The following is a 25,819-nucleotide window of genomic DNA, read 5'->3' as shown; positions in this document are numbered from 1 at the left end:
AATACACATTTGCTAAATTCTGCTTCAGGTGACTAAACTTTTTGTTTGTCTGAACTAAACAAAACAGAGTTCAAAAAGGCAGAGCAATGTAACACAACTAGAGTTAAAGGGAGACTTCCGATAAATGAGCCATAACATCTGGCCAGTCATTTCAGCTCACTGTACCCAAATGGAATTGGAAACACACTGTGATAGGAAAGGTCACTCATGCTGGTAAAAAGTAATAGGCCTGCTGCCACAGTTACACCCACGAATGAAATCTACATCCACACTGTCTTAATCTTCACTACTAGGCAGCATCGATCTAGGGGCAGATGCTCAGCTGGAGTCAGGATTAAGTACTTTGTGCTCCTGTACCCTAATTTCTAGCACAGTGTACAAGTCACAGCGGTGATCAAATCAGCCAGCATATAGTGTAATACAAATAATAAAATGTTTTAACTGAAAGTATAAGACTTTGTAGTAAATTAATGACTGGAAAAAAATTCTTTGACTCAATTTACCGTTATTTAATAACAATGATGTAGAAGACTTGGCAAGGCTTTATAAATAAAAAAATAAAAATTATACATATAAAACCCACCTTCTGAGTGAAATAAAATGAATACTTGAAATTCAATAAATGAGACTGCTTATATAGGAGGCTACAATTTTAAATATAAACTTTAGTTTCTATTTTAGGTTATATCTTCCAAATTCCAGTAAGGAAAAATATTCATGTGAGTTTCTTTTCATGCAAGAAGAAACTCTAGTCTCAAGAGAACCCAATCCCAAATCAGCAATTAAAGTATCAATAAAAGCTATCTGTCTTGCTTGCTTTTCCAATCTTGTTCCTTAAAAAGATCAACAACAAATTTAAAACTGTACATGTAAAATGAAAAATCATAACCAAAAGAACAGGATGTACTAATATATATTTTCTTTGAAAGTATCTTCTTGAGTTCAAACCTAACTGAAATGAAAAAAACTGTTAATTTTGAAGCGGTAGTATCTAAAGTACATCTCCACATTGACATCCAAATTTTAAGGAATAAATCTGCTGGTTCTACTGTCAATAAAAAGCCTAGCTGGGTCCATTATTTCATTAACTAATGGAATCTGTAAGCACCCTTGATATTCAGGTTTGGCTGTGTCCCTACCCATATTTCACCTTGAATTGTAATAATCCCCATGTGTCAAGGGTGGAGCCAGGTGAGGATAATTGAATCATGGGGGCAGTTTCCCCCATACTGTTCTCATGGTAGTGAATAAGTCTCACGAGATCTGATGGTTTATAAATGGCAGTTGCCCCTGCACAAGCTCTCTTGCCTGCCACCATGTAAGATGTGACTTTGCTCCACATTCACCACTGTCATGATTGTGAGGCCTCTCCAGTCATGAGTCAATTAAACCTCTTTCCTTTATAAATTACCCAGTATCAGATATATCTTTATTAGCAGTATGAGAACAGACTAATACAACCCTGTTCTGTGCTCTTTTCTTTCCACTGTCTGCCTCTCCTGCATGCCCTCATTCATTCCTAGGTTTTCAATGATCAGTCAGATACTGATGATGTCGTCATGGCTTTTATAGTCCAGGCCTCCATAGTCCAGGCCTCCATATACAACAGTCTAGCCTACAGCTCTCTTAAAGACATTTCCTTTCACCCATTGCCTCTCCTGGAAAAAGAAAGCCCTTGCCATAATTCTGTAACATTCTAAATAAATAAAATATCCAAGGAAGTATGAAGTAACTTGAAATGAAATTTAATTGCTGCTGGGATATTAAATATTCAATAGGAAATCAATTATTTAATTAGTTGACTGACATTTTGAATCAGGTCATCTTCACATGCGAGTTTCTCTAAACCATATTCTCTGAGCACATTGGAATTCCACGTTTTCCAACATTCCCAAGAAAGGGAGAAGTTTGTTGTTTACTGCCACTGGCATAAGCCTGCTGGTGCCAGGTGTGAGGAAAAGCCCCAGTGACCTGAAGCCTGCAGTGAGAAATGTACTCATTGGGCCCAACCTCTCTACCACCCAAGGCAGGATGCTTATTTATGGAGCAGAGAGTTTCCTACAAGGTCCTTGAAAAAGGCAAATTCAAGCTAGACTTCAAATATCTAGGTCACTTTTTTTTTTCCTAAGAAAAAGAAGTGAATGACAGAGCACAAAGTAGTCAAGTAGGAATAAAGGAAAGGCTACAATCTGCATGAATATAAAAAATTGACAGGACAGGCTATTTATAGTGTTCAGGTGTGAGCAGAATCACCAAGAGCATAGCCAAGGCTTCAATACTTAGGTTGCTTTAATATGTGCTTTGTTCGTTTATAAATAGAGTAAAAAGCATCAGAGAATGGGAATGACCATAAAATTTACCTCAAAGTTTTTAAGATAATTATTTTTAGGTGTAAATAATTAGGGAAGAGAATAGTAAAAATGACAGTGACATACATACATTATAAAAGCCAGAAAATATTTTCAAATATCCATTTCGGCATATACACATGACTAATGCTAGAGTACATACAAGAAAAGCAGGTATCTTAATATTCTAGCACAGATAATGGGCCAGGCGTGGTGGCTCACGCCTGTAATCCCAACACTTTGGGAGGCCGAGGTGGGCGGATCACCTGTGGTCAGGAGTTCATGTGCATATAGATTAAGGTAAAAGAACACCTATATGCTAACATGTTCATGTTAACAAGTCCACACTCTTCTAAAGTTTGAGGCCAACTTTGTTTACTTATCTAATGAGTAAACAAGTTAGAAAGGTAAAGCAACTCATCTCACATAATTGTACTTTTTCTGGCCATGTAATTGAAAAGAAAATGTTTTTTGCTATCATAAAACAAAAGGTTTATCTTTTAGAGAAAAATTTCCATTTTCCTTAAGAAAATAAACCAAGAGCCTCCAAAGTTTTCACTGGAAAGTCAGCTAGGTCTCTGAAAGCCTTATTCAAGCCTCCAGATTCATCTTCCCCTTTAGGTAGCTCACTGACGATGGTTTCAAAAGAGAATACTGAGTGAGGCTCTGAATTTAATACTCTCTGAATTTAATACTCTGGTTTAAGCAAAGGTAAATATCCCTTTTCTTAAATTCTCAGAGCACAGCCAAGGTAAGGCTGAAATCTTTAAATGCAAGATAACCAAATACTTGGATATAATACAAAGGAAGTAATCACAGAATGTCATGGAACTGAATCATCTGGCACACAGTTTACCTGTTTTCAGTTTAAAGTTCAGCACATGACTGCCTCCCTATTCAGCTCTAACCTGCCCCAAATGCCCAATTATATCTAGCAACTTAAATATCCAAACCCAAGAAATGTATGAGACAGAGCATGAAGTCCTTTTGCTATCTAGTTAACTCCCACTTTCAGGGTTCAAGTTCATGGCTGCAACTTTTCTCAGATGATTGACCCTGAGAATTTCTAGCTACTTCAGGAAGGCTCTACCTACTCATGATGACAGGGCTTTAATCTACTTAATCAGGTATTTTCCTAACAAAGCACAGTGAGCTGCAGCAGGAGAGGCTGGTCTGTTAAAACTTTAGATGACATTCAAATCAAGCAATGTTTATGTTTTGCGAGAGATATTTAATAAGGAAACCAGAATAAATTTAAATACAAGAAGTGTAATTTACATCTCACAGTGAATCCTGACTTTCATTACATTTAACTTTAAAACTAAGCAGACAAATTAAAAGTAAATATAGTACCATATTGTCAGTGTATTAATGAAATGCCTATGCTTTGAAAAATAAACACAGATAAAGAGTCAAAACAATTTTTAATCAAAGATAAATAAAGATGCTCCTCAACTTAAAATGGGGTTACATCCCAATAACCTACTGTAAACTGAAAATATTGTAAGTCAAAAATCCATTTAATACACCTAACCAACTAATCATCTTACCTTAGCCCAGTCTACCTTAAACATGTTCATAACACATATTAGCCTACAGTTGGGCAAAATTGTCTAACACAAAGCCTATTTTATAATGAAGTGTTGAATATCTTATACAATTTATTGAATATTGTACTTAAAGTAAAAAAACAGGATGGTTGTATGGGCAGTCTGAATGTGTACTGCTTTCACACCATTGTAAAGTTGAGTAATAGTAAGCCAAACCATTCTAAGTCAGGAACCATCTGTACATAAAAATTGTTCATTCCATTATCTACATATAGTCTAAGTGTTTGCTGTGGTCTAAATGTCTGCATTCCCCCAAAATTAGTATGTTGAAACCTAATCTTCAATGCAATTAATATTAAGAGGTGGAGCCTTTAGGAAATGATTAGGTCATGAGGGCTGTCCCACAGGAATGGGATTAGTGCCTTTGTAAGAGAGGCTCAAGGGAAATTGTTCTTCCCTTCTGCCATGTGAGGATGCAGGAAGTAGGCACCATCTTTGAAGCAGAGAGCAAGCCGTCACCAGACACTGAATTTGCTGGTGCACTGATCTTGGACTTTTCAGCCTCTAGGAACATAAGAAATTAATAAATACCCAGTCTAAGGAATTTTGTTATAGCAGCCTGAATGAGCTAAAACATGTTCTAGTTTCAGGAGGGTATTAATTTCTTGAAAGTACTTATATGTTTCACAAGAGTATTAATTTTTTAAAAGTTCTAAGCTAAGCTACAGTAAAAGCAGGCAGGCATTGTTAGCAAAAATGTTTACAGTATCCCGGTTATCATTTCATGTAATATACAATAATTTATTTCTTTGAAACACCAGGACATTTTTAGATTGTTCCTTGGTAAAACAAATTAAGAATGTTAAAAAGTTATTTTGGTTATATGTCAACTCAAAATGAAATTTAATGTCCCATGAGATTATCAACAAATGTTCCTTGAAAAATTGGATGTCTACAGGCTTAAGCCTGAAGTTGGACTCCTACCTCACAACATCTACTAAATTAAGTCAAAATAGATCACAGACCTACGTAAGGGCTAAAACTCTCAGAGAAAAACTTAGGACCAAATCTTTATGATATTGGGTTAGGAAATGATTTCTTAGGTATGATACCAACTATGTAAGTGACAAAAGAATAAACACATAAACTGGACTTCAACAAAATTAAAAATTTCGTGCTTTGGAGGACACCATGAAGAAAGTGAAAAGAAAATCCACAGAATGGGATAAAATACTTCTAAATCATATACTTGATAAGAAACTTGTATCCAGAATACAAAAAGAGCTCTTACAACTCAAAATTTAAAAGACATCCATATTAAAAATGGGCAAATAATTTGAGTAGACATTTCTCCAAAGAAGATATACAATTGGTCCGTAATCACCAAAAAGGTGCTCAACATAATTAGTCACTAAGGAAATGCAAATCAAATCCACAATGACATACTTCACATCCACCAAAATTACTACAATCAAAAACACAGATCATAATAAGTGTTGACAAAGATATGGAGAAATTAGAACCCTCATACGTTGCTAGAGTGAATGTAAAATGCACAGCTGTTTTGATAAACATTTGGTGGTCACTCAAAATGTTAAACATAGATTGTCATCTGACCTAGTAATTCTATTGCTAGTTACATACCCAAGAGAATTGAAACATATATCCATGTAAAAGTGTATACATAAATGTTCATAGCTGCATTATTTATAGTAGCAAAATAATGAAAGCAACCCAAATGTCTATCAACTGAAGAATGAATTTAAAAAATGGACATATCCACATGGTAGAATACTATACAATAATGAAACAAAATGAAATACTGATACGTGCTTGAACCTTGAAAACATTACTCTAAATAAAAGAAGCCACATATTGAATGATTCCATTCATATGAAATATCTAGAACAAGCAAATTCATAAGACATAGAAAGCGTATCAGTGGTTGCCAAGGGATAGGGGATGGGGAAATAGAGAGTTACTGCTAATAGGTTATGGGATTTCTTTTTTAAGTTGATGAAAACATTCTAGAATTGAATAATGGTAATGGTTGCACAACTATGTGAATATACTAAAAACTATTGAATTGTATACTTTAAAAAGGGTAAATTATATGGTATATGAATTATATTTCAATAAAGCTGTTATAAAAGTGAGATTTATAACTCATAATCTGGGTTTAAGAAATGCAATTACAACTATAATTGAATTGTTGTCACAAATTATTTTAGATTTTTTATATAACAAAAAAGTTATTTAAGGTTGCTTTATTTTTCATGAGACAAATATGTCAAGTAAGCATATTTAAAAGCAAAAATGCACAAAGGCCCTAAAGGCATTGTCAATCAGCTTTGTTGGACAATAAACCAATTTCTAGTTATAACTTACTTTATAGAAGTAATAGCTATTACTATTTTCATCATATTACTATCTTTTCAACTTACAAATGTACCCAACTTATCAAATGCTATCTAAGGACAGCCGTGTACTCTTCATTCTGTTTGGAAATATTCTAGTCCAAATCTATTCCTAATCTGGTCCAATGAGTAGAATCTCCTGCCATGACTGGCAGTGACAAGGAGAGAAAGAGAATGGGAGAAAAAGGGGGAATGAGGATGGATCCGTTTAATCCTCCACCTCTATCAATCACTGCTTTAGCTCCAGGATTGACCATCCCCAGCAACTCTACATCTTTATCCAACTTTCCAGTGCCCTCTAATTCCCTTGGAAAACTTAAGATCCTGTCTGATTCATGTATCACCCACAGGACCAAGCACACTGTCCTTCATGTAGAAGGAATTCAGGAAGGGTTGGGTGTTGAATCAACTATCTGAAATAAGATATCACACATTAAAAATATTACAAAAAATTTTAGTATATTTTTTTAAAAGGAGACCAACTGTCACATGTTAAAATCTAATATCAGTTCAGTCATGGTGCCTCATCACTCACATGCCATGATCAGATGCAAGATGTTATTCAAGTAACTTATTAATAATAAAAAAGTTTCAGTGTTTTTCAATGTTTGTTTTTTCTATAATCAAAATATATTCAAAACGATTTTTCTAGTAGCGTTTTTGTTACCTGATTTATAATATTATTTTTTGAGATATAGCGAAAAAGGGAAGTTAAAACTTGTGGGCAGGAAAAAATATTTATAAAAGTTCATTAAACATGAGACTATTATCTATCATGTGTGGCAAATAAAAAAATGGCTGCAAACCTGTCTCTTGTATTACACAATAAAGAACTACTAGAGGTATATTTGGGAGACACAAAAGATAAATATTCTTGATAAGGCCAAACTCTCAGATTTCACATATCATTATGTCTACTGGAAGGCAAATCAACTCAAATTCCTATCCCTCATTTATCTATACTTGTCATTCTTGGTACTCACCATACTCTCTTATGCCCCTAAAAATATTTAAGGTTTACTGTTTTCTCTTTCTTGAACAATTACCTTGTGCCTTTCCTACCTGACTTAATCCTCAATCATTCTTTGTGACTCAGTCAAAATGTTATGCCCCGCAGGAAGCCTGCCATGCCCTCCTCTTGAGCCCTATAGCATCAGAGCCACAAAAATGAAAGATTACTCTATATTATGGTACCCTACAATATTAATCAGAAAAAAAATGTTAAATGTTACCCTTACAGATACACGCCACAGTCTACATATTTTGTTTACTGCTTTATTAAACCATCACTTCTGATCAACTTGGAGATCAGCTCTCAAAGTGATCACAAGTTGATTAATTTTAAGGAAGTCTTGGAATCAAAGCCTTTGAATCTCCCCCCTGATTACAAAGTATCTAAAGGAAAACTAAAAACAAACAAACAAAATAAACAAAAAATAATGCAGGACAGCACCTAAACCAGAGATTTTCACCTTTTGTTCTTTTAGATAAAAGATTAATAAGGAGATATGAAAGAGTCATAGCAGTCCTTAAGAGATTATAAGGTAAAAGTATTGGCAACTATTGTCAAGTATGTCTAACCACATACAATAGAAATCAATTATATAGGATATGTTAAAACTCCTGCAATGACCATGTGGAGACAACAGCCAACAGAATTATTCAGAACGTTTTTTGTTTCCTCCCTGTGAAGTTCTGAATGGCCTAAAGACCTATTGACTACATATTTTTTCTTTTGCATCTTATTTTCTGCCTTTCATCTAATACCTGCTAGTATACAGAAAAATCATGGTATCAGACAACGCTGAACCTATAGAAGAACCTATACTGTGACTTAAATATACCACATGTCTGAAGATTCCAACTCTTACTTCTAAGTTGTCTATGTGGCTTACTTACTTGTGAGAAGAAGTAAGTAATAGCTGGTTATACCGTACCAATAAATAAATACCAAAAACCAAGATGCCCGACTAGTAAACCTGATACAGGAAACAGACATGCTTAAAAATGTCTTGTTCTGCAATGACATCAGATTCTGTAGATCTCAGCATTTAAATTTTAATTTAAAATAATCTCAACAAAAGCTACTTGAAAGCCATGAAATGAACTGATGTGGATATGAAATATCATTTTTTATTTTCAAAATCACAAATTTAAAATATGAAAAGTTATTTTTGTACTGAACCCACTTCTGAGCTATTTATTACTGTTTTCAAATTACTATTAATATCAATCCTTTCTGAGTAGCTCTCTTGGGTGAAAGATTCTAATGGCCAACAGAGGGGGTAAGTGCACAAACACTTAGAATTTTGTCCCAAGCTAAATGTCTGGCATACATGCACACCCATAAATACATTCAACTTGCTTTGTATTTGCCTTTAAAATTGGGAAAACTCAAACCACAATTTAACCTGTAACGTACTGTGTTAAAGCAGTATTTCTCTATTTAGCAGCTTAAAACACAGGCATTTTGCCATAATGTAATATATCATTTAGGAAATAAATACAATGTGTATTACCTGAACGTCACTTTCATATAATTTTTGAAGTTCCTTGAACTTACACTGGCATATTTATTAACAGTATTAACTATTATTTTCCTTAATTTTCTTGTAATTTTAAAGGGGAGAGAGATAAGAATACCTCCCAACAAAATATACAGTAATTTTTTTTTTTTGAAACAGAGGCTTGCTCTGTGCAGTGGAGCAGTCTCAGCTCACTGCAACCTCCACCTCCTAGGTTCAAGCGATTCTCCTGCCTCAGCCCCCCAAGTGGCTGGAATTATAGGTGTACGCCACAAAGCTAGGCTAATTTTTATATCTTTAGTAGAGACAGGGTTTTGCCTTGCTGGCCAGGCTGGTCTCGAACTCCTGACCTCAAGTGATCTGCCCACCTCAGCCTCCCAAAGTGCTGGGATTACAAGCATGAGTCATTGTGCCTGGCCCCTACAATAATATTTAAAAGTATTTCTACCAATTATAAATTTGAAAGGCTACATAAAAAATGGTCAAAGATTTGTCTTACATTAAAACTGTAACACTAAAAGGAAAAAGCATAGTTAGGCAAAAACTGTTATCAAGATACGCAGACACAATGCCTCCTTCAGGTTTCAATAATAAAAAAGTGAGACACACAGTGAACTGAATGACCCTAACTTCCTCTCCTCAGGCTCTCAGAAATACAAGTTAGTTGGCACCAGAGAGGCTGGGTAGGAAACTGTGCACATTTCCATATGACACAGATTGGTTCGTGACTCTGAAGTGGCACCTTTACAGGGAAAGGGTGTACATTTTACTTTTTCATTCAAAGTTATGTTCATACAAAATTCAAACCTTATATTTAATGTTGCAGGATTTAGTACTGTGCAGCTGTCTATTGCATTCACACTCAATGCAAAAAGTTTGATTAAATCACTACTCGCTCACCCACTAAAATGACAGAATTCGGGTTTGTGCTGCCAATTTGCTCCCACCACAGTATGTCTACTACTGCTATCACCACCTAAAATGGACCCCTTCCCCTTCTTCTATGAATCATGCTTGTGGCCCTATAAATACTAGTCTTATAAACCATGATTTCTAATAAGGATCCTAGTTCTAAATCAAAGAAATTACAACTGCTGAGAATAAGGCATTATTAGTTACATTTTTATAAAGTTTGGATAGCCATTAATAATTTAGTTGCTCTTATTTTCACAAAAGTTACCTTCCTTAAAATATCACTTTATAAATTTTGTGTCATTCTTAAGCATTCAAACATCCAGGAGACAGATACTGACCCCTTGAAACACAATTCAAATTTTATAACAGAAAAGAATAGGAAAGCAAAAATTATTTCTAAAAGTTGTGCTTTTAGACAACTGTTCCTTAATGCATATCTCCTCCAGGCAATGATCATAAAGGTTACTAAAACATATGATCAATACTACAGCCACAGCAGCATACTGGAATTCTTACAGAAAAAATTATGGGCCAAACTGGTAAAAAAAAAAAAAAAAAAAAAAAAAAAAAAAAAATTCTTTATATCCAAATAGCCTATGACATTTTTAGTCCTTCTTAGTTGCAGTGCTATGCTAGAAAACATCATGTTTTATTTTTATTTTTTAAAACTTTTATTTTAGGTTCAGGGGTACATGTGCAGGTTTGTTATGTAGGTAAACAGTGTGTATCACAGGGGTTGGGTGTACAGATTATTTTCTCATCCAAGTAATAAGCATAGTACCCCATAGGTAGTTTTTTTTGTTTGTTTTTTTTGGGGGGGGGGGATTGGGTTTTTTTGAGATGGAATCTCGCTCTGTTGCTAGGCTGGAGTGCAGTGGTGCAATCTTGGCTCACTGCAACCTCTGCCTCCCGCGTTCAAGCGATTCTCCTGCCTCAGCCTCCTGAGTAGCTGGGACTAGTCGCACGCCACCATGCCTGGCTAATTTTTGTGTTTTTAGTAGAGATGAGTTTTCACCATGTTGGCCAGGATGGTCTCGATCTCTTGACCTCATGATCCACATGCCTCAGCCTCTCAAAGTGCTGGGATTACAGGCGTGAGCCACCGCACCTGACCCATAGGTAGTTTTTTGATCCTCAGATCCTCATCCTCCTCCCTTTCTCCACCCTCAAGTAGTCCCTGGGATCTGTTGTTCTTTTCTTTGTGTCCATGTGTACTCAATGTAGAAAACATCATTTCACAGGGAAATAAAATGCTTAGAAGAGTATGTCAGTACTACAAAGTCGTTCAGTACATCTTGAAGAAAGTAGTTAAAGCCATTCTCCCCTTATTTAGAAAGCCAGTAACGTCATCAGGGCTAGCAAAGTGACTTCAAATTACACAAGAAAATTAAAAGTGCAAAGTGGGCTCAAATTGTACAGAAAGATGTATAATGTATGCTCAGACAACTATCAACTACATGTAACAACAACATAAATGTAGCTGCTAACTACATTTCCTATCTCACATTCTCAACAAACCGTCTATGACTTCCAAGATTCAATGGAGGCCACCTTCCCACGAGGCGCCACAGTGACCACAGTGACTCCCATGTCTCTCATTTACACCTTCTGTTTCACCCATCCTTCCAGGTTCCAAGAAAGCAGTGCCCTTCCTGGCCCACAATTTCTCAACATATGCCTTCGATTCTTCCCTTCCTAATTACTGAGCAATTTCTCTCCTGCTCATATTACATACCCAGAACCATCCTTTCATCCAAGCTCCTGTTTCCCATTTCGAACTACCAGAAAAACACTTTCATTTTATTGCTTTCTTAATATAAAAATCCCTCCTTCCTCCTAATACTGCCCCTCCCCACAATCAGTTACACACCCCAATAATTGAGCAATTCTCAATCACGTCATTTCTCTTTTTGGAAAAGTTCCCTACTTCACTAATTTTCACCACATCCCAGCTAACCCCTCTACAAGGCTTTTGGACTCCAAAATATAATTTTACTAATCCTCTAAAATACGATTCCATTAAGTTTCCACAAATCCCCAATCATGTACCTTTCACTCTATCCATAAATAAGCCGAGCCTTTGACTTTCATTCACATTACTCCTCTTGCGAAGAATATGCTTATCTCTCCTACCAATGGAAACACACATTCAAGAGTCAACTTAGGTCACGCTTCTCTAAAAGATTTCCCCCTCTTCCTCTTCTTCTCCTTCTTCCCCTTTCATCCTAGATGAGTCTTCTAGCAGAATTCTTTCTCATATCTAGTATTCTCCATACATTTAGTTTTATTACTTATGGGTCAAAGACCAAACCATTATAGAATGTTTTAAATCTCCCCCACTAACTAACATATAATGTTAACACATATCACATATTAATTACTTAATAAATGCAGATAAGTTTATCATATAGGATTGTATACTATCTTCTCAAAACTTCATGATCTATTTTAAGATAATTTCCAAATAACAGTTATTTTTCTAAAGAGTAATACATCAATAGAGCAGTAATCATGGCAGTACAAAGAGAAATAGAAAAGGAAGAAAGAGTTGCCTTGCAGAAACAGATTTAAATGAGAATTTTCTAATGGCATTTCTGCATGTCTTCTAAGAGCTTTTGTACCAGACTGTCTTTGCAAAAATATTTGCATAACAAACCACCTTGTCATCTAGAGATGGTGCCTCCCTCCAGGTTAGAGGACAGATTTGTTTCCTGACCAGGATAATAAGATAACACCTCCCTGCAGAGAAAGATTAGGCAGCTTTGCTAGAAGCCCCTTAAAAGATTGGGAATTTCCTGATATGGCCGCATATCAGACCACTGAGCGATGACACAAATCCGCTGTGAGCAAGCATCCACCGGGGACACTCAGCATTGCCCCTGAAAGGATGTGGGGACGTATGGGGAACTCATAAACACATGAAGCTCATGCTGTCTGCTATGCTGTGAGTAAAAAATCCCCTGTCTCTGACCCAGGAGTCCGCTGTCTTCTGCCAGCATCATGTAACTGCGGCAGACTAGCAAGCTGGGTAAACTGTGAGACCCTTGGTAGTTCCTGAAATTTTCAGATGTTAGGAGTTTCCAGTTTACAAAATAAAACAGAAGCTACCACGTTGAATTCTCCATGTCTAACAAGCAATGTCATATCCCCAAAACAGTATGTTGAGTGAAAAAGGCAAACTGAAAAGTGTGAAGACTTCATGATTTTAATGACATAAAATTCTACTATAGGTATATTTGCATAACAAATATAACCCAAACTAAGTGGAGACAAATCAGAATGGTGGTTGCTTCTCAGAGGGGAGATGGGTAGGAACTGAATGGAAACAAGAAAAAATTTGGGGGAGGTGATAGGAATATTCCATATCTTGACTAGGGTAGTGGTTACAATGATGCACACAACTGTTAGAATACATCAAGTCATAAAGTTAAGACTGTGCATTTTAATGTATATAAATTATACCTCAATAAGAAAGCATTAAAAATTCTACGTAGCTAAACAGTGAATAGATCACAGTCCCTTTTAGTTTCAGGACAGAATAATTCACAAAAACATTAGGAGAAATACTGATCACTTTCACAAGCATTCTGTTTAACATCCTTTCTAGAGTGGTAGCTGCAATTCAGGGATTTAAGAGTATGTATTCTGGAGTCAGATTACTTGGTTTTATATTCAGATCTTTCAGTTACTAGCTAGGTACTCTCCAGCAACTTCCTTAATCTTTTCACGCTTAGGCTTCATGATTTTTAACAGAAGTATAAAAGAATTTCCTATCTGTGATTTTAAAGATGAAATTAGATAGTATAGGTAGAGTGCCTAGTATATAAAAGCATTCTCTAAATATTAGTTGTTATCAACTAATAATAATACAGGATTCAAAATATCCAGGACATTTCTGTTAAAGCAAAAGAGTAACATAATTTTTAAAATCTAGTAAGTATAATATACATTCGTTAATGGGAAAACTAGGTGGGATATTTATAATGCCCTAAAAGTCATTTAATTATATAATCAAATAAAGCAATACACCCCATCACAGTTCTTGTATATGTTAATTTGAAGTACAGAAAGAAAAAACTTAAGTCAAATAAACATCACTTTGGGTAAATGTTTCATGTTCAGACAGATGTTTCTCATTTACTCTCTGACAACTATTTTATTATTTTGGGTCTATTTTCCTAATGTAATGAATGTAAATCCAACTGAATACTAATCCTGATCTTGCCTGAAGAGTAAGTTGATGACCAAATTTTTGAAAAACATGACTAAAAAATATGTAAAAGGACAAAATCTAGAATCGGATAGTACAAATACAGGGAGAAGGAGACAAAGGGAAGAAATATCAGTGCTGGAAAAGCACTTTGCTACAACAAACGGCAAGAGGTCTGGAAAAGTGGGCAGACTTTATGGCTGCATATCAGAGCACATACTATCTAGAGCATTCATGTCACAGTTAGTATCCCCCATACAGAGGCACATCTGCCACACATGTGTCAGAATGTCCTCAGCACTGTGCTCTTTAAAATTATTCCCAACATTTTAAAAGGAAACTAAAAAAGAGATAATAATAAGCAATAATGATGTAAAATTTTTATCCTGTATCAAATTTCTTAACTGCATCATTAAAATATCTCTAACATTTAGTATTGATCTCATTAAAAGTATTTCCAATATTTAACAGCCATTATTATTTGTCTGAGATGTGAGGTATGTTAATTGTTATGTGAGTTGAAAAAATTTTTAAAGGTACAAGAACAAATACTCAATTTAATGGAAAACATCAATTCTCAGTAAACCAAGTCATTTAGCAATGAAGGAGGAAAGAGCATATTGTGTTATTTCTTTCAATGTGTCCCAACGATAAAATGCTAAGGCCAAATGATGGTTACAATGAAGTGTTTACATAGAAAACTGACTTAGGTCTCCTAGCAGACAGGGTCCTTTCTCTGCTTAAAAGTTACAACACCTGGTATATAGCAGTAATACGACTAAAGAAGATGAGTTTCAGACTACAAATAAGTGGCTGTTGAAACAAAAAGGACTACAATTATGAGATATTATTTTTCTTTTAGTCGTTAAGCCTTCTTATGTTCACATTTCTTATTTTTTAAAGTACAATGTTATACCATGTGCTCCACACAGGAAGTGGAAAGAAAAGATATTACAATCCCTCCCAAGCTACACCTTTAAGATGCAGCATTACAGATAAGGTTACCACACACTTTTGTGATCCACTATAATTGTGCAGACAACAAAATGTTACAGGAGGAAAAAAAAAAGGCATTTTAAGTACAACTACATTCATTCCTATCTAAAAAAGCAGGTGCGCACATTTACATATGTAAATTCAATAAAGTGCACACTTTCTTCTCTTTTCTTGCCAGACCTGAATAGTTAATCAGAAAACTTGGCTTTTAATTGCACTACTTGACTCCTCAAACTAAACAAAGTATTGTGTCCATAAAAACATCTGTTATTGACAAAGAATTGTATATAATCATTTTTTAAAAATCATTTTGGCTTATCTTTATTGTGAAACATTTTTTCCCAGTCCTAAGGATTTTCAGGTTTGAAATCAAGATGAACTTTTTATCCCACAGCAACTCTCCCAGAACTGTCCATTTAAATTTTAATCTAGAAAGAGAAGTTTATCTAAGTCTCCTACTTGCTGTTAAAAGATACCTCAGCCCCTCAGTATAAACAGTCAGAAGACAGCCAACCATGTCTCAAGGAGATGGAAGTGTTCTGTTGGCAACTGGCCAGAAGACTAGCTCAACAGAACTGTCCAAATCAAAAACCTGTAATTAGAAAATTCCAGACTCCTCCTTCAACTTCCTTTCAAAATTCAAACTGGCCACTAAGATGGATGGACTTCACTTCCTCTCTAGTGCCTGTCACTGCCTTATTCTGGACCTCTCACCACTGCTCACTGGTCTTTCCACCTTCAAATTTGCCCAACCCAGAGCTGTTTTCCACGCTGTGGTCATAACGGTTGTCTAAAGGGTAGATCCGATCATGTCACAGAAGAGAGCTCACGATCTGTGCCTCACTACCTTGCAACCCCACTCACTACCCGCCACTCCCTGCAAACACCCTCTGTTTCTCAGTTGTACTTGATATTCTCGGTCTGCACCACAATCTTTGACGCCCCCAAAGCTTAAAGTATGCTTTTTTCTCTTCCTTGACAGTCTAACCAGTGCCTTTCCCACGTGGCTAACTCTTAGTCACTCTTCATGACTCAGTCTGAGTTTTATTCCCTCCAGAAACCTTTCCATGGCCCTCTTCCTTGACCCTATAGCACCTTCGTCCACCTACACAGAATTGTTCACATCATAATTGATCCTGTCTTTTGTCTTTCCTGCCAATTCCTTGAAAGAAGAACTCTTCCTCACCCGTCTCTCTAGCATCAACAGTTCAAACACAGCAGCACTTTTTAAGTGTCAGTTTGTTTTGTTTTTTGTTTTTTGGGGTTTTTTTTGGTTTGTTTTTTCTTTTTCTTTTTTTTTTTTTTTTTTGAGATTGTAATTACTGACAAAGTGATAAAAAGCATATGGACCTAAAACAAATACTTCATAAATTTTCAGAGTTGTAATAAACTCTGAAAATAATCCTTTTCAACTTCTTAATTTACAAATGAGGTTTATAGAAAAGATTTAAGAGATTTTTCCCAATAGCATGGAGATGAGAGAAAGAAAAACAAACTAGTGAAGGCACCCTCCCCTACCCCGAAAATCTTAAAACTCTCTAAGGAAAAGGTATCTGGGGAATATAATGGATAAATGGAATGCCATCTATTTCAGCACCAACCACACAATTCTATGAAGCGCATGAGGAGTTCTTCCTAGTGTCACCAGTAAAATATGTGTTTCTTCACCCAAGGTGAAGCTTCTACCTGTGTTTGTGCCTACAATTCCAAAACTGGCTCTTGGAACAGTCGCTTCCTCCACTGGGAAGGAGTTGCCACACCTGTAAAAGGAACAGGTAGTTCGTGATCGCTAAGGACACCCTCTATCTCTGATAGTCTCTGAATTTAGAGTACAATCTAAATATATAGCCAACATAGTCCGGGAGAGATACAGGGAAGGGGTGAGGGAAGTTCACTTACAATCAGGACTGGGTGTGAACGTCATAGGAACCTAGAATATTACAGCTGGGGCTGATCTGGGATTATTCTAATCAATATCCTTCTTATAGAAGCCGAGGGGACTGAAACCCAGGAAATTTCAGGACCCACCCAGGGTCTCCCAGTATCTAGCGGGGAAGCTGAGACCAGAATTCGGCTCGTTCTCTCCCAGTCCTTAGCTTGGGCAGCATAACCAGCAACGCCAGCTCCTATCCCCTTTCCTTCAGATCGGTCTCGGGTCCAGAGCTAGCGGTCGCTAGCGCAACGCGAGACCCGGCGGGCCGAGGCAGCCACCTGTGGCTTTCCCGTCCCTCAGGTCCAGCAGTGCACACGGAGTGCCCCCGCGTCAACGCCTGGGGAGTGACAGGCAAACGCGCGCCCCGCGGGCGGCAGAGCCAGCCACTCACTGCCCGGTCCCCGGCCACCATGGAAGAGCGACCATCTCGACCCGAGCATGAGCCCTAGCCTCTACCCGCGCGCCAAGTCGCACCCGTGGGGCGGCTTCCGGCAGCCATGGTTTCCATAGCAACAACATCACCGGATGCCGGGTCCCAGAGACGCCCTAGGGTCAGAGGTCATCTCCGTGGCAACGGAAACTTCCCGCGCTACGGCGGCTCCAACGGGACGCTTCCGCCGCATTGCGTAGCGTAGCCCCCAGCGAGCCGAGGCTGGGAGCGCAGTGAGGGGTGGTCCCCGTGAGCAGAGGGCAGCGGCGGCAGGAGCGCGGACTCTGAGCCAACGGGTAAAGCCAGGAGGAAGCCCGTGCCTGGCCCGTTGGGCTCCCCCCTCTTCAGAACCGAAGCAGTCTAGACTCGGAACCCAGCTTCAGCTTCAGATTACCGAGGGGCTCCACGCCTGGAGACAGAGCTGCAGCGTGGGCCCGCTCGTGGCTTTGCAGAAAACAAATAATGACAGGCTTCTCTAGAACCCCGGGGCCTGGGCCCAGAGCCGTGGCTTCTGCCAAACTTTCTGGTCCCTGACACCAACTCCCCGCCTCTCAGCCCGAGGCCACAGCGGCCTAGCACCCTGCACCTTTTAAAGTGGCTCCAAAAAGGAGGAGGCCAAATAGATCAGGGTGGTGGGTGCGAGTGCAGGGAGTTGCGAAGTTGAAAGATGACTGCTTTTCAAACTGCGAAAGAACAAAATACTAAGCGAGAAACTCCTTCCAAAGCAACTGTAACTCGAGGTTCTTTACAAATGAGAGTTCCAGTTACCATCTTCAGAGAAAGGAGCTCAAAAGAGGAACAGTTTATTCTTTGCGGAATGTCTTCCTGGTTAAGAAGAAAATTAAAGATTAAAAAAGAAAATGAAGGGTCTGGCAACTATGAACCTAACGGTGCCCTAACGTTTGCGATTTTAAGGCCGAGAATGCCAGATGGGGAGAACGCCATGAGCTTTTGAGCTTGTGTATTTTAGGAGAGGCTCCAGTGTGAACAGTAGACTACAGGCCTTGAGACTGAGAAGGAAGCTATAAAATGTGGGCCAAGGGAACGTCTGCAGGACCGGATTTCAGAGCATCCTATCGTGGCGGATAAAGAGGCACTAACAGCTTTTTTCTTTATTTAGTCGCCAAATTTTTGGCCCTTTGGGGAAGGAGTAAGCATTAAGCGAATTTAACCAAGTAAAATGTATAGTCCTGCCTGTTGTAGTCCCATAGTTCACTATCCTAGAGATGCCTATTTTTCACTATTAGTTTTATTAAAGTGTATTGAAAACCTACCATGTGTTATGAACAGAATTTTTGTCAAGAAACAATGACAAAGGCAGTGGTGCCCAGCAGTTGTTGGGTGACTTTCTTACATGATGTTACCAGATGAATCAAACAAGAACTTCACTCTTCCCTATAAAACATGTCTGTGACATTCCTCCTTTTTGCCTTCACGTTTAGGAAGTCCCTAAGAATCTCTCCTTTTGTTCCCTTCCCTTCATCATCTTACCTTTTACATTCTGACCGAAGTAAAAAAACAAATAGTGGCAACTAGAGAACTACACAGGGAAAGTATCAGGACATAGCTGGTCCTGATACAAAAGAGCTCTTGCATCTCTAGAGGTATCAGGGGAACTAATAAGTCTCCCTTAGAAAACTCCATGCCCTTCTGTATCCGGGTTCAACACATAACTAAACTTTGTACCTGGTACACAAGTCCTAAGGAAGACCACACCGTCTGTGGCACTGAGCAGGCAGACGTGTAAATAGGCGTTTCCCTGTCCCACAGTCCCTCCTGGAGGTAATACCGAGTTGCCCTGAAAGATTTTATTAAAAATACAGGCACAGTGCAATGACTTAACACTGAATAGAAGAGCTCCTGTTAGACTGTTCAAACATCCCAACTGTTTCCCCTTAAGGCAAAAGAAACTATTTTGAATAAATACTTCCATTTTGAGACATCTACATGGTATTTATAGAAAGCGTATGAGTCAATTTGAGTGAGGTATGATGCCAAAATGTGCAAAGGAGTGAAAACATTGGTTGTTGTCCTTGTTACCATATGTATAAAAACACTTCACAAAAGTCTCCAATGTTTGTGTTGCTAAAACATGGAATACTGGGTTCGAACATTTTAAAGGAATGGTTCATTGTAGGAAATGTGAAGTATAGTATAGAATTAGCTTTAGCACCTTCAGAAAGCAATGCATCATTTGAACAAATTTTCTCAGTTATGGATGCTGTCTACAATTAGAACAAGTTGTACAGCCAAAGTCATCTTCATTGTTAAAACTAAGTTTAGATTATCATGCATTGAATTTTACACTTATTAACTGGGATATACATTTCAAAAAAGAAAAATCTACTCTCCCAACAAGGCAGTACTCGGGAGCCTACCTAAAATTGCCATCCTTTGGTTCATGGAGTGGCACTGCTCTACAAAACCCATTTTGTTACCTCAGTAACTAAAGCTTCCTGGATGGAGTCCAAGGCCAACTCATACTACATTGAATCCCACTCTAAAGCCAAGCGTGTTAGAAGAAACTTACATCTGTTTGGTGTTCCAGCCACGCAGTCTGAATTTGATGTTTTCATTTGAAATATACTCAGTGTTTAGACATGCAGAGGTTGTGGCCCATTTGTGGCTCACCCGGCTCTACTGGAACCTAGGATGAGTCGGTATGCTGAGAAGGAGGAGGAGTAAAAAGTGCTCACTCTTCTTCCCTCTCTTCGTATTTTCTCACTTCCAAACACCATGACAGCCCTAGATGTAAAGCCAGTAGCTTTTAAAAATAACGTATATTTAAATGAGTAACAGTGGCATACCAGGTGTTTTGGCACCTAAAACAGCTTAGTGAAAGGCAAAAGCAGAGCTGAAAGGCAGCCAGACAAGTAGGAAATAGGAGATAATCATTGGTCCCACCAAGCCCTGCGTGTTCCATGTCAAAGTTATATGACAGAGCGGGAGACTGAGTTCAGAAAAAGAGAATTGATGGAATGTTCTCAGTGTGCTGTGCAGAACTAGGTCTAGGGCATCTGCTTCATACTAACACTTGGCACTGACATTTGTACTCAACAAAATCCTCTTAGATTATGATTTACCTTAAAATCTGTGTTTTCTAGAATCCTACTAAGCCATGGAAGTTTGGGTGTATCCTGTGTATGGTTGAGTGACTGTATCTATGTGAGGGTCTGTGGCTTCCTTTGCTTGTTTTACATTATGTGTCTGAAGAGACAGCAATGACATGACCTTAGTATTTATCTTTATTGTGGATTTTCTTTTTTCAACCACACTTCTTTCCTTAGTACCCTTGGCTTAAAGTGCAGTGACCTAGATTATTTCCAGAATGGGCCTATTATATACATTGGTCAATCCAAACTATCATACAGGTTTAAAGAAAGCTATGAAGCCTCCTTCAGGCAAAATAAATGCCTTGGACTTAGTATTCCCTATTCAATGATTTGCCTAAAATACAGTCACCTTGCATGACTCATACAGTGAAAGCTGAAGCAGGTAACATTTATTCTAAATGCATAGCTGTTGCTCTGCTAAGAAAGTAGGACATTTAAGTGTGTGTGCGTGTGTGTGTGTGTGTGTGTTCTCTGATAATAGTTGTTAGACTGGGTGTTTTTATGAAGATAGCAAATTTACTTTATATCCAGGACTTTTAAGCTATTGGAATTTATTTTAAAAAGCATGTATTGTGCAAACACATTTTTCATGTTCTCTTCCAGTTAAATTTTACATAAAATAAGCCCAAAACACTATTCAATGAATGCCTCTTGTTTAAATATTAATAATGAGCTAATCAATAACTTTTGGGTAGATGAGTAACTTTGTCCTTAAATTCGTAACTCTATTATCTGCTTATTTTCACACCAACTCAATTATATAGCAGTGCTCTGAAATTCCACAAACCCTTGACCAAACTACCTACACTTGTTGACAGTGTAAAGAATTGGAAATAATCAGTAAATTATTTCATAACTTCCAAAGATGTAGGAAGCAAAATTAACCTAATATTTATCTCTGAAATAATAATAGGTGCTTTATACCAAATTCACTGGTATTTGGCAGTATTCTCCCAAGTTTCTTAGTTTGAAACCAGTTAATTGTACTCTTTTTAAATTTAACATAACATAATAGGTAGTAGTCAATCTGTTCCTTTTGGCTGTAACAGTTAAAAGAATTTTAGTGTTTGTTTCATTTTAATTACCCAATTAACTTTTTAGTTCTACTGCTATTTTGGGATCAAAAACCTGCAAAAGATTTTAGGCTTCATGTTAATAGCAGGAGAATGGAACTCACCAAGCACAATACTGAAAGGGAATGGCTTGGCATGGGTTTGATTCAAGCTTAACAGGCTAAAACTTTTAGAAGGTAAGATAAATAATGTGGCACATTAATGTCCCATTTAAATGTGTGTGTGTGTGTGTGTATATATATATATATACACATACACATACACTAAATGCTCTAACTCCCAGGTTGGAACTCATATCCCTGTATATCTAAGACTAAATTATCCTGTTAGAATAGTTGGTAATGTTCTTAGATACACTTTGTGTTAACCCATCAATTCATACCAAAATACTTTAGCATTCATAAGGCGCAAAATGCATTGCTCTAAAAATAGTCATTTGTTCGACAGTCTCGAAAAATGCTTTGGAAGGGGGGACAAAACCATTCCAGAGAGATGAAAGTGGGTGGGATGGAGGAAGTGTAATAAAAAGATTGTGAATTGTGTATAGGGAGACATTTAGTGTTTCTGGTAAAATTGTATACAAAAAAAATTATAAAGGCCTACAAAGAAACTTACTGTTCTGTGCTAAATTATTTCCCACTCTCCAGTTCTATGGAAGGACTGACTTCAAGGTCCCTAAGACAAATGGTCACATCTAAATAAAAAATGTTTTTACAGTATTCCTTTCTCAGAAGAGAGTTAAATCTTTTCACAGAAGGACGCAAGAAGGATTCAAAAGACCACTGTTTTTTACAGTGTAAAGCAGTCACACCCCTCCCCTTCCCACTGCAGCCCTTGGCCTGTCTCACTTTGAGAAGTCTTGCAAAAAGGGTCTTCATATTAGACTGTGAGACAGTATTGCAGATGTAAGTTGGTTTTGGATGAACCAAGCATCGGCAAGTTTTAGGTTTGATGTGGGGGGTTTGGAGTACATCTTGGGGTACACTTCATAGCTGAATGAGACATACGGGTGGAAAGGTGACAACACTGTTTTCCCCTTGGGCAGTTCTCGGGTTGGTGTGTCATTTCAGAGTTGCTAAAAGCTGAGGAGTTAAGAAGAAAGAAGGGTAAAAGGACAGAGGAGGAGGAAACAGAGGGGGTGAATAGAAAGGGTGTAAGAACTAGAACACAGGGAGGAGGACTCAGGGCAGAGCCTAGAGCCCACTGCAGCACCGAGTCCAAGGAGCATCCAGAGGCTACTACCGGAGCCTCAATTGCCACCCCAAAGTACCAAGTGGGGGCAACCTTCTCGACCCCAGCACAGAAGCCTCTGCCCTTTTGAACTGTGTAACAACTCGCAGTTTCTCCTTTGCTGCAGGAATGGTGGCCGCAAGCTGTCTCAGCCTCCACACCCACCGCCTCCGTCCCCGCCCACCCACACCTCCTCCTCCTCTGCCTCCCGCTGCACCCGCAGGCGGCAGCCCCCTCGGAGCGCGCCACCCCAGCTACATTGCATTGGCAAGGTTCGGAGACTGGAGGGCAGCAGCCACTTGCTGCCCCAGTCGCCGGGGCGCTGGGTGCCAGTGCGGCCCCAGCAGAGCCCAGGGTGTCAGGGAGGCCGTGGAGAGCCATGATCTACTGCACCGCAGTGCCAGTGTCAGGAACTTCCAGAGCCCGGGCCGCCACTGCGGGACGGGCGATCTCCCTGCTCCCCGCTTCAAACACAACCCCAGACACAAACAGCCGGTCCCGGGTTCCTCCCCACCCTCAATGGAGCCAGGGGACGCCACACACTCCCGGCTGCGAGCGTGAGCGGTTCCCGGAAAGGCTGCGCCCAGCCTCCTCGCCAGCGCCGCCACCACCATGCAGCCCTCCGGCCGGCCTCTCTTGGGTTGTTCGCCCACAGCTCCGCGGCCGCCCCCAATCGCCTCAGACTGAGACGCGGGGACGGGAACCCCTGGGATCCGACTCCCCAAATCAGATGCATTTGCATTTCTTATGTAATGTACTGCAAGTTCCCCTGTTGGAACCCGTTGGAATCGGGGCGCATGATCACCAGTAGGCTTAAAAGCAGGAACCCACGGCCTGGCTCATCCCCACCCCCTGCCCCGTGGGATCCCGACGCAGGGCTTTGACACCGCTTTCAGAAGGGGGAGAATTAAATTACAAATATTAGAGGGGCTGGGCTTGTCTTCTCAGCCCGGAGTTCCCTCCAGGCGCAAGCCTTGGTCAAGTATTCCCAGTGGCAGGATGTGTCAGAGGCAGACAGGGGGAATGAGTTAATACTCGGGCGCCGGGAGCTGGACGGGGGAGGGCGCGGGGGCTGACGGAGGAGCGGGGCCGCGAGGGAGGGGGCCTCTTGTACTTTGGTAAAGGTGATCGTGGTGGCGAATACTGTGCAAGCTAATCAGAAAGTCTAGAGCAGGTTCTCGGAACCCAGCTACGTCCCCCGAACCTGCTGCAGAAGTAAGGGGAGCTTGGGGTTCTTTTTCCTGGCAACTACCGGAGCTTCAGCTGCCTGGGGTACAGCCTTAAGCCATAGCCCTTCACTATTCCACCAAACATAGGCAACCAAATACATTAAAAAAAAAAAAAAAAGTTTCCTCCTCCCTCCTAGTGATGGATTGTGTCACAGCCAAGAGATGCCGATAATGGTTTTGGGGTTCGTAGACGCCGATCCAGCTGTTACTTGTTTATTCATGCAACACCTCTATATGCAACACTGTCCTGGTTCCTGGTTGTTTCCCCTGCCTTCCTGCATAGCAGAACTGCAGATCTAGCTCGATGAGCAACAGACAGGTTATTATGAGGAAAAACATAACATGATGCATGTTTTGCTTACCAGTTGGGTTCTTGTTTTTCTTAAGACTCTTGCCACAAAGACACTGCAGCATATGCGTTCCTTTGCTGAAAATGTTCCAAAGAAACCACATTGATTTGGGCGAAAAGCAATCCAGCAGCTTAGACACCCTGAGAAAGAAGAGATCCTTGTGGTTGCATAATAATAATTTGAAATCAGTTCTCCTGAAGAGGGGCACCGGTTTTACCATAGGAAAAACGATAATATTCCGGATCTTCTCCCAGTTTTTTCCCCTCACGTGGTATATTTCTTTGAGACTTCTCAGTGATTGTTTTTTTTCGGCCAGGGTGAATGATTTATCCCCCCTCAATCACCACCGGATTATTACCAAAGGGTCGGAGAAAAAATCCTTTTTCAGCATGAAACCAAACAAAAAAGCAAAGAGATCCCAACTGAGATCAAAACTAATCAGGAAGAACAGTAATGCACAAAAGATCCCCAAAGAGAAAATCATAGCCTTTTTACTTGATCGCTATGAGGATGGGTGGATCTGCAGAAGGCAAAGCAGGATTCATCTTACTGAGAGAAGACTGCCATTGTGTAGCCCCTAGGAGAGAAGAAAAAAAAAAAAAAAAAGGAAAGAAAGAAAGAAAAAAGAAAAAAAAAGAAAAAAAAAAAAACACCACCACACACACTCACACACCAATACCACCTCCAAGATTGAGTCTGACAGCCGAAGACAGAGCCTCCCTTCTCCCAGTGTCGATTTTTTTTTATAATCAATCGCCAGTGCTCAGTGGGATCGGTTTGAACCTGCAGTTCTCAATCACCACGAAGAAAAGATGCAAATTTAGGTGCCCCCTCCCCTTGTCAGTCTTGTAGTAGGTAGAGAGCGCCACAAATCCCCTTCCTCCTTCCTCTCACTCTTCCAGTTTCCAACAACCGTGAGCATGAGGAAAATCTCCCCTCCGGATTCCTCGCCCAGCCTCGGATGTGAGTTACAGGCATTAGAGGGAGGAGGAGGAGGAGTTGAAGTTTGCATTGAAAAGACTGGCTTTCCATGACGTAGCCACGTGCTTTCAGACCCGTCACCAGTGAGATGCTTCAACCAGCCCAGGGAGGGCAGTGTCACTGCAGTCTCTCTGCTAGGGCCCCTCCTGAAGTCTCCCCACACGCCAGCTCCAGCTCCAGCCCCAGGCCCAGCCCCAGCCCAAACCCAGACCCAACACGCGACCCTCTCCCTCCTCCGCCAAGCACCAGTCGCCTGCTGTTTGCTCTTGGAGCCAATCTAACAGCCTTCTGTTAAAAGTGAATTTTTAAAAGGAAATATTAAAAATTGCAATGAGTAAACCTTAGAAAATACATGTTGGGAGGCTGGAGGTGAGGAGGGAGGGAAATAAAGAGAAACAGGGGTTTAATACTTCTCCACCCAGCCAAAATTAGTTCCACCTTCACATTTTCAAAAGCAGCATAGAATGCATCTAAAACATTAAGGAAAACTCAAGTTCCTTTAATTCTTATTATTGGACT

At 39.4% G+C, this 25,819-nt stretch overlaps 1 protein-coding gene across 11 annotated transcripts in view; it reads right to left on the bottom strand.

The window, feature by feature from the left end:
- The window catches only part of FGF14 (fibroblast growth factor 14), a 703,097-nt gene extending 677,788 nt beyond the window's left edge, over window positions 1-25,309 (bottom strand). For 2 of the 11 annotated variants that reach the window (XM_030922303.1, XM_030922298.1), the window contains exon 1: window positions 24,332-24,895. Coding sequence is in view for 5 of the 11 variants with exons in the window: in XM_030922291.1 (XP_030778151.1) it covers window positions 24,332-24,539 (208 nt within the window). In the remaining 6 variants the exon portion in view is untranslated. Of the gene's footprint in view, window positions 1-16,647; window positions 16,722-24,331 lie in introns of all 11 variants that reach the window. The other 9 variants (XM_030922296.1, XM_030922291.1, XM_030922295.1 and 6 more) reach the window with 8 other exon arrangements.
- Window positions 25,310-25,819: the final 510 nt, after the last annotated feature.

The sequence above is a fragment of the Rhinopithecus roxellana genome, chromosome 18 (assembly GCF_007565055.1).
Source record: "Rhinopithecus roxellana isolate Shanxi Qingling chromosome 18, ASM756505v1, whole genome shotgun sequence".
Classification (NCBI taxonomy): domain Eukaryota; kingdom Metazoa; phylum Chordata; class Mammalia; order Primates; family Cercopithecidae; genus Rhinopithecus; species Rhinopithecus roxellana.
The sequence above is the reverse complement of the archived record's forward strand: the minus strand, read 5'-3'. Positions and strand labels throughout refer to the sequence as shown.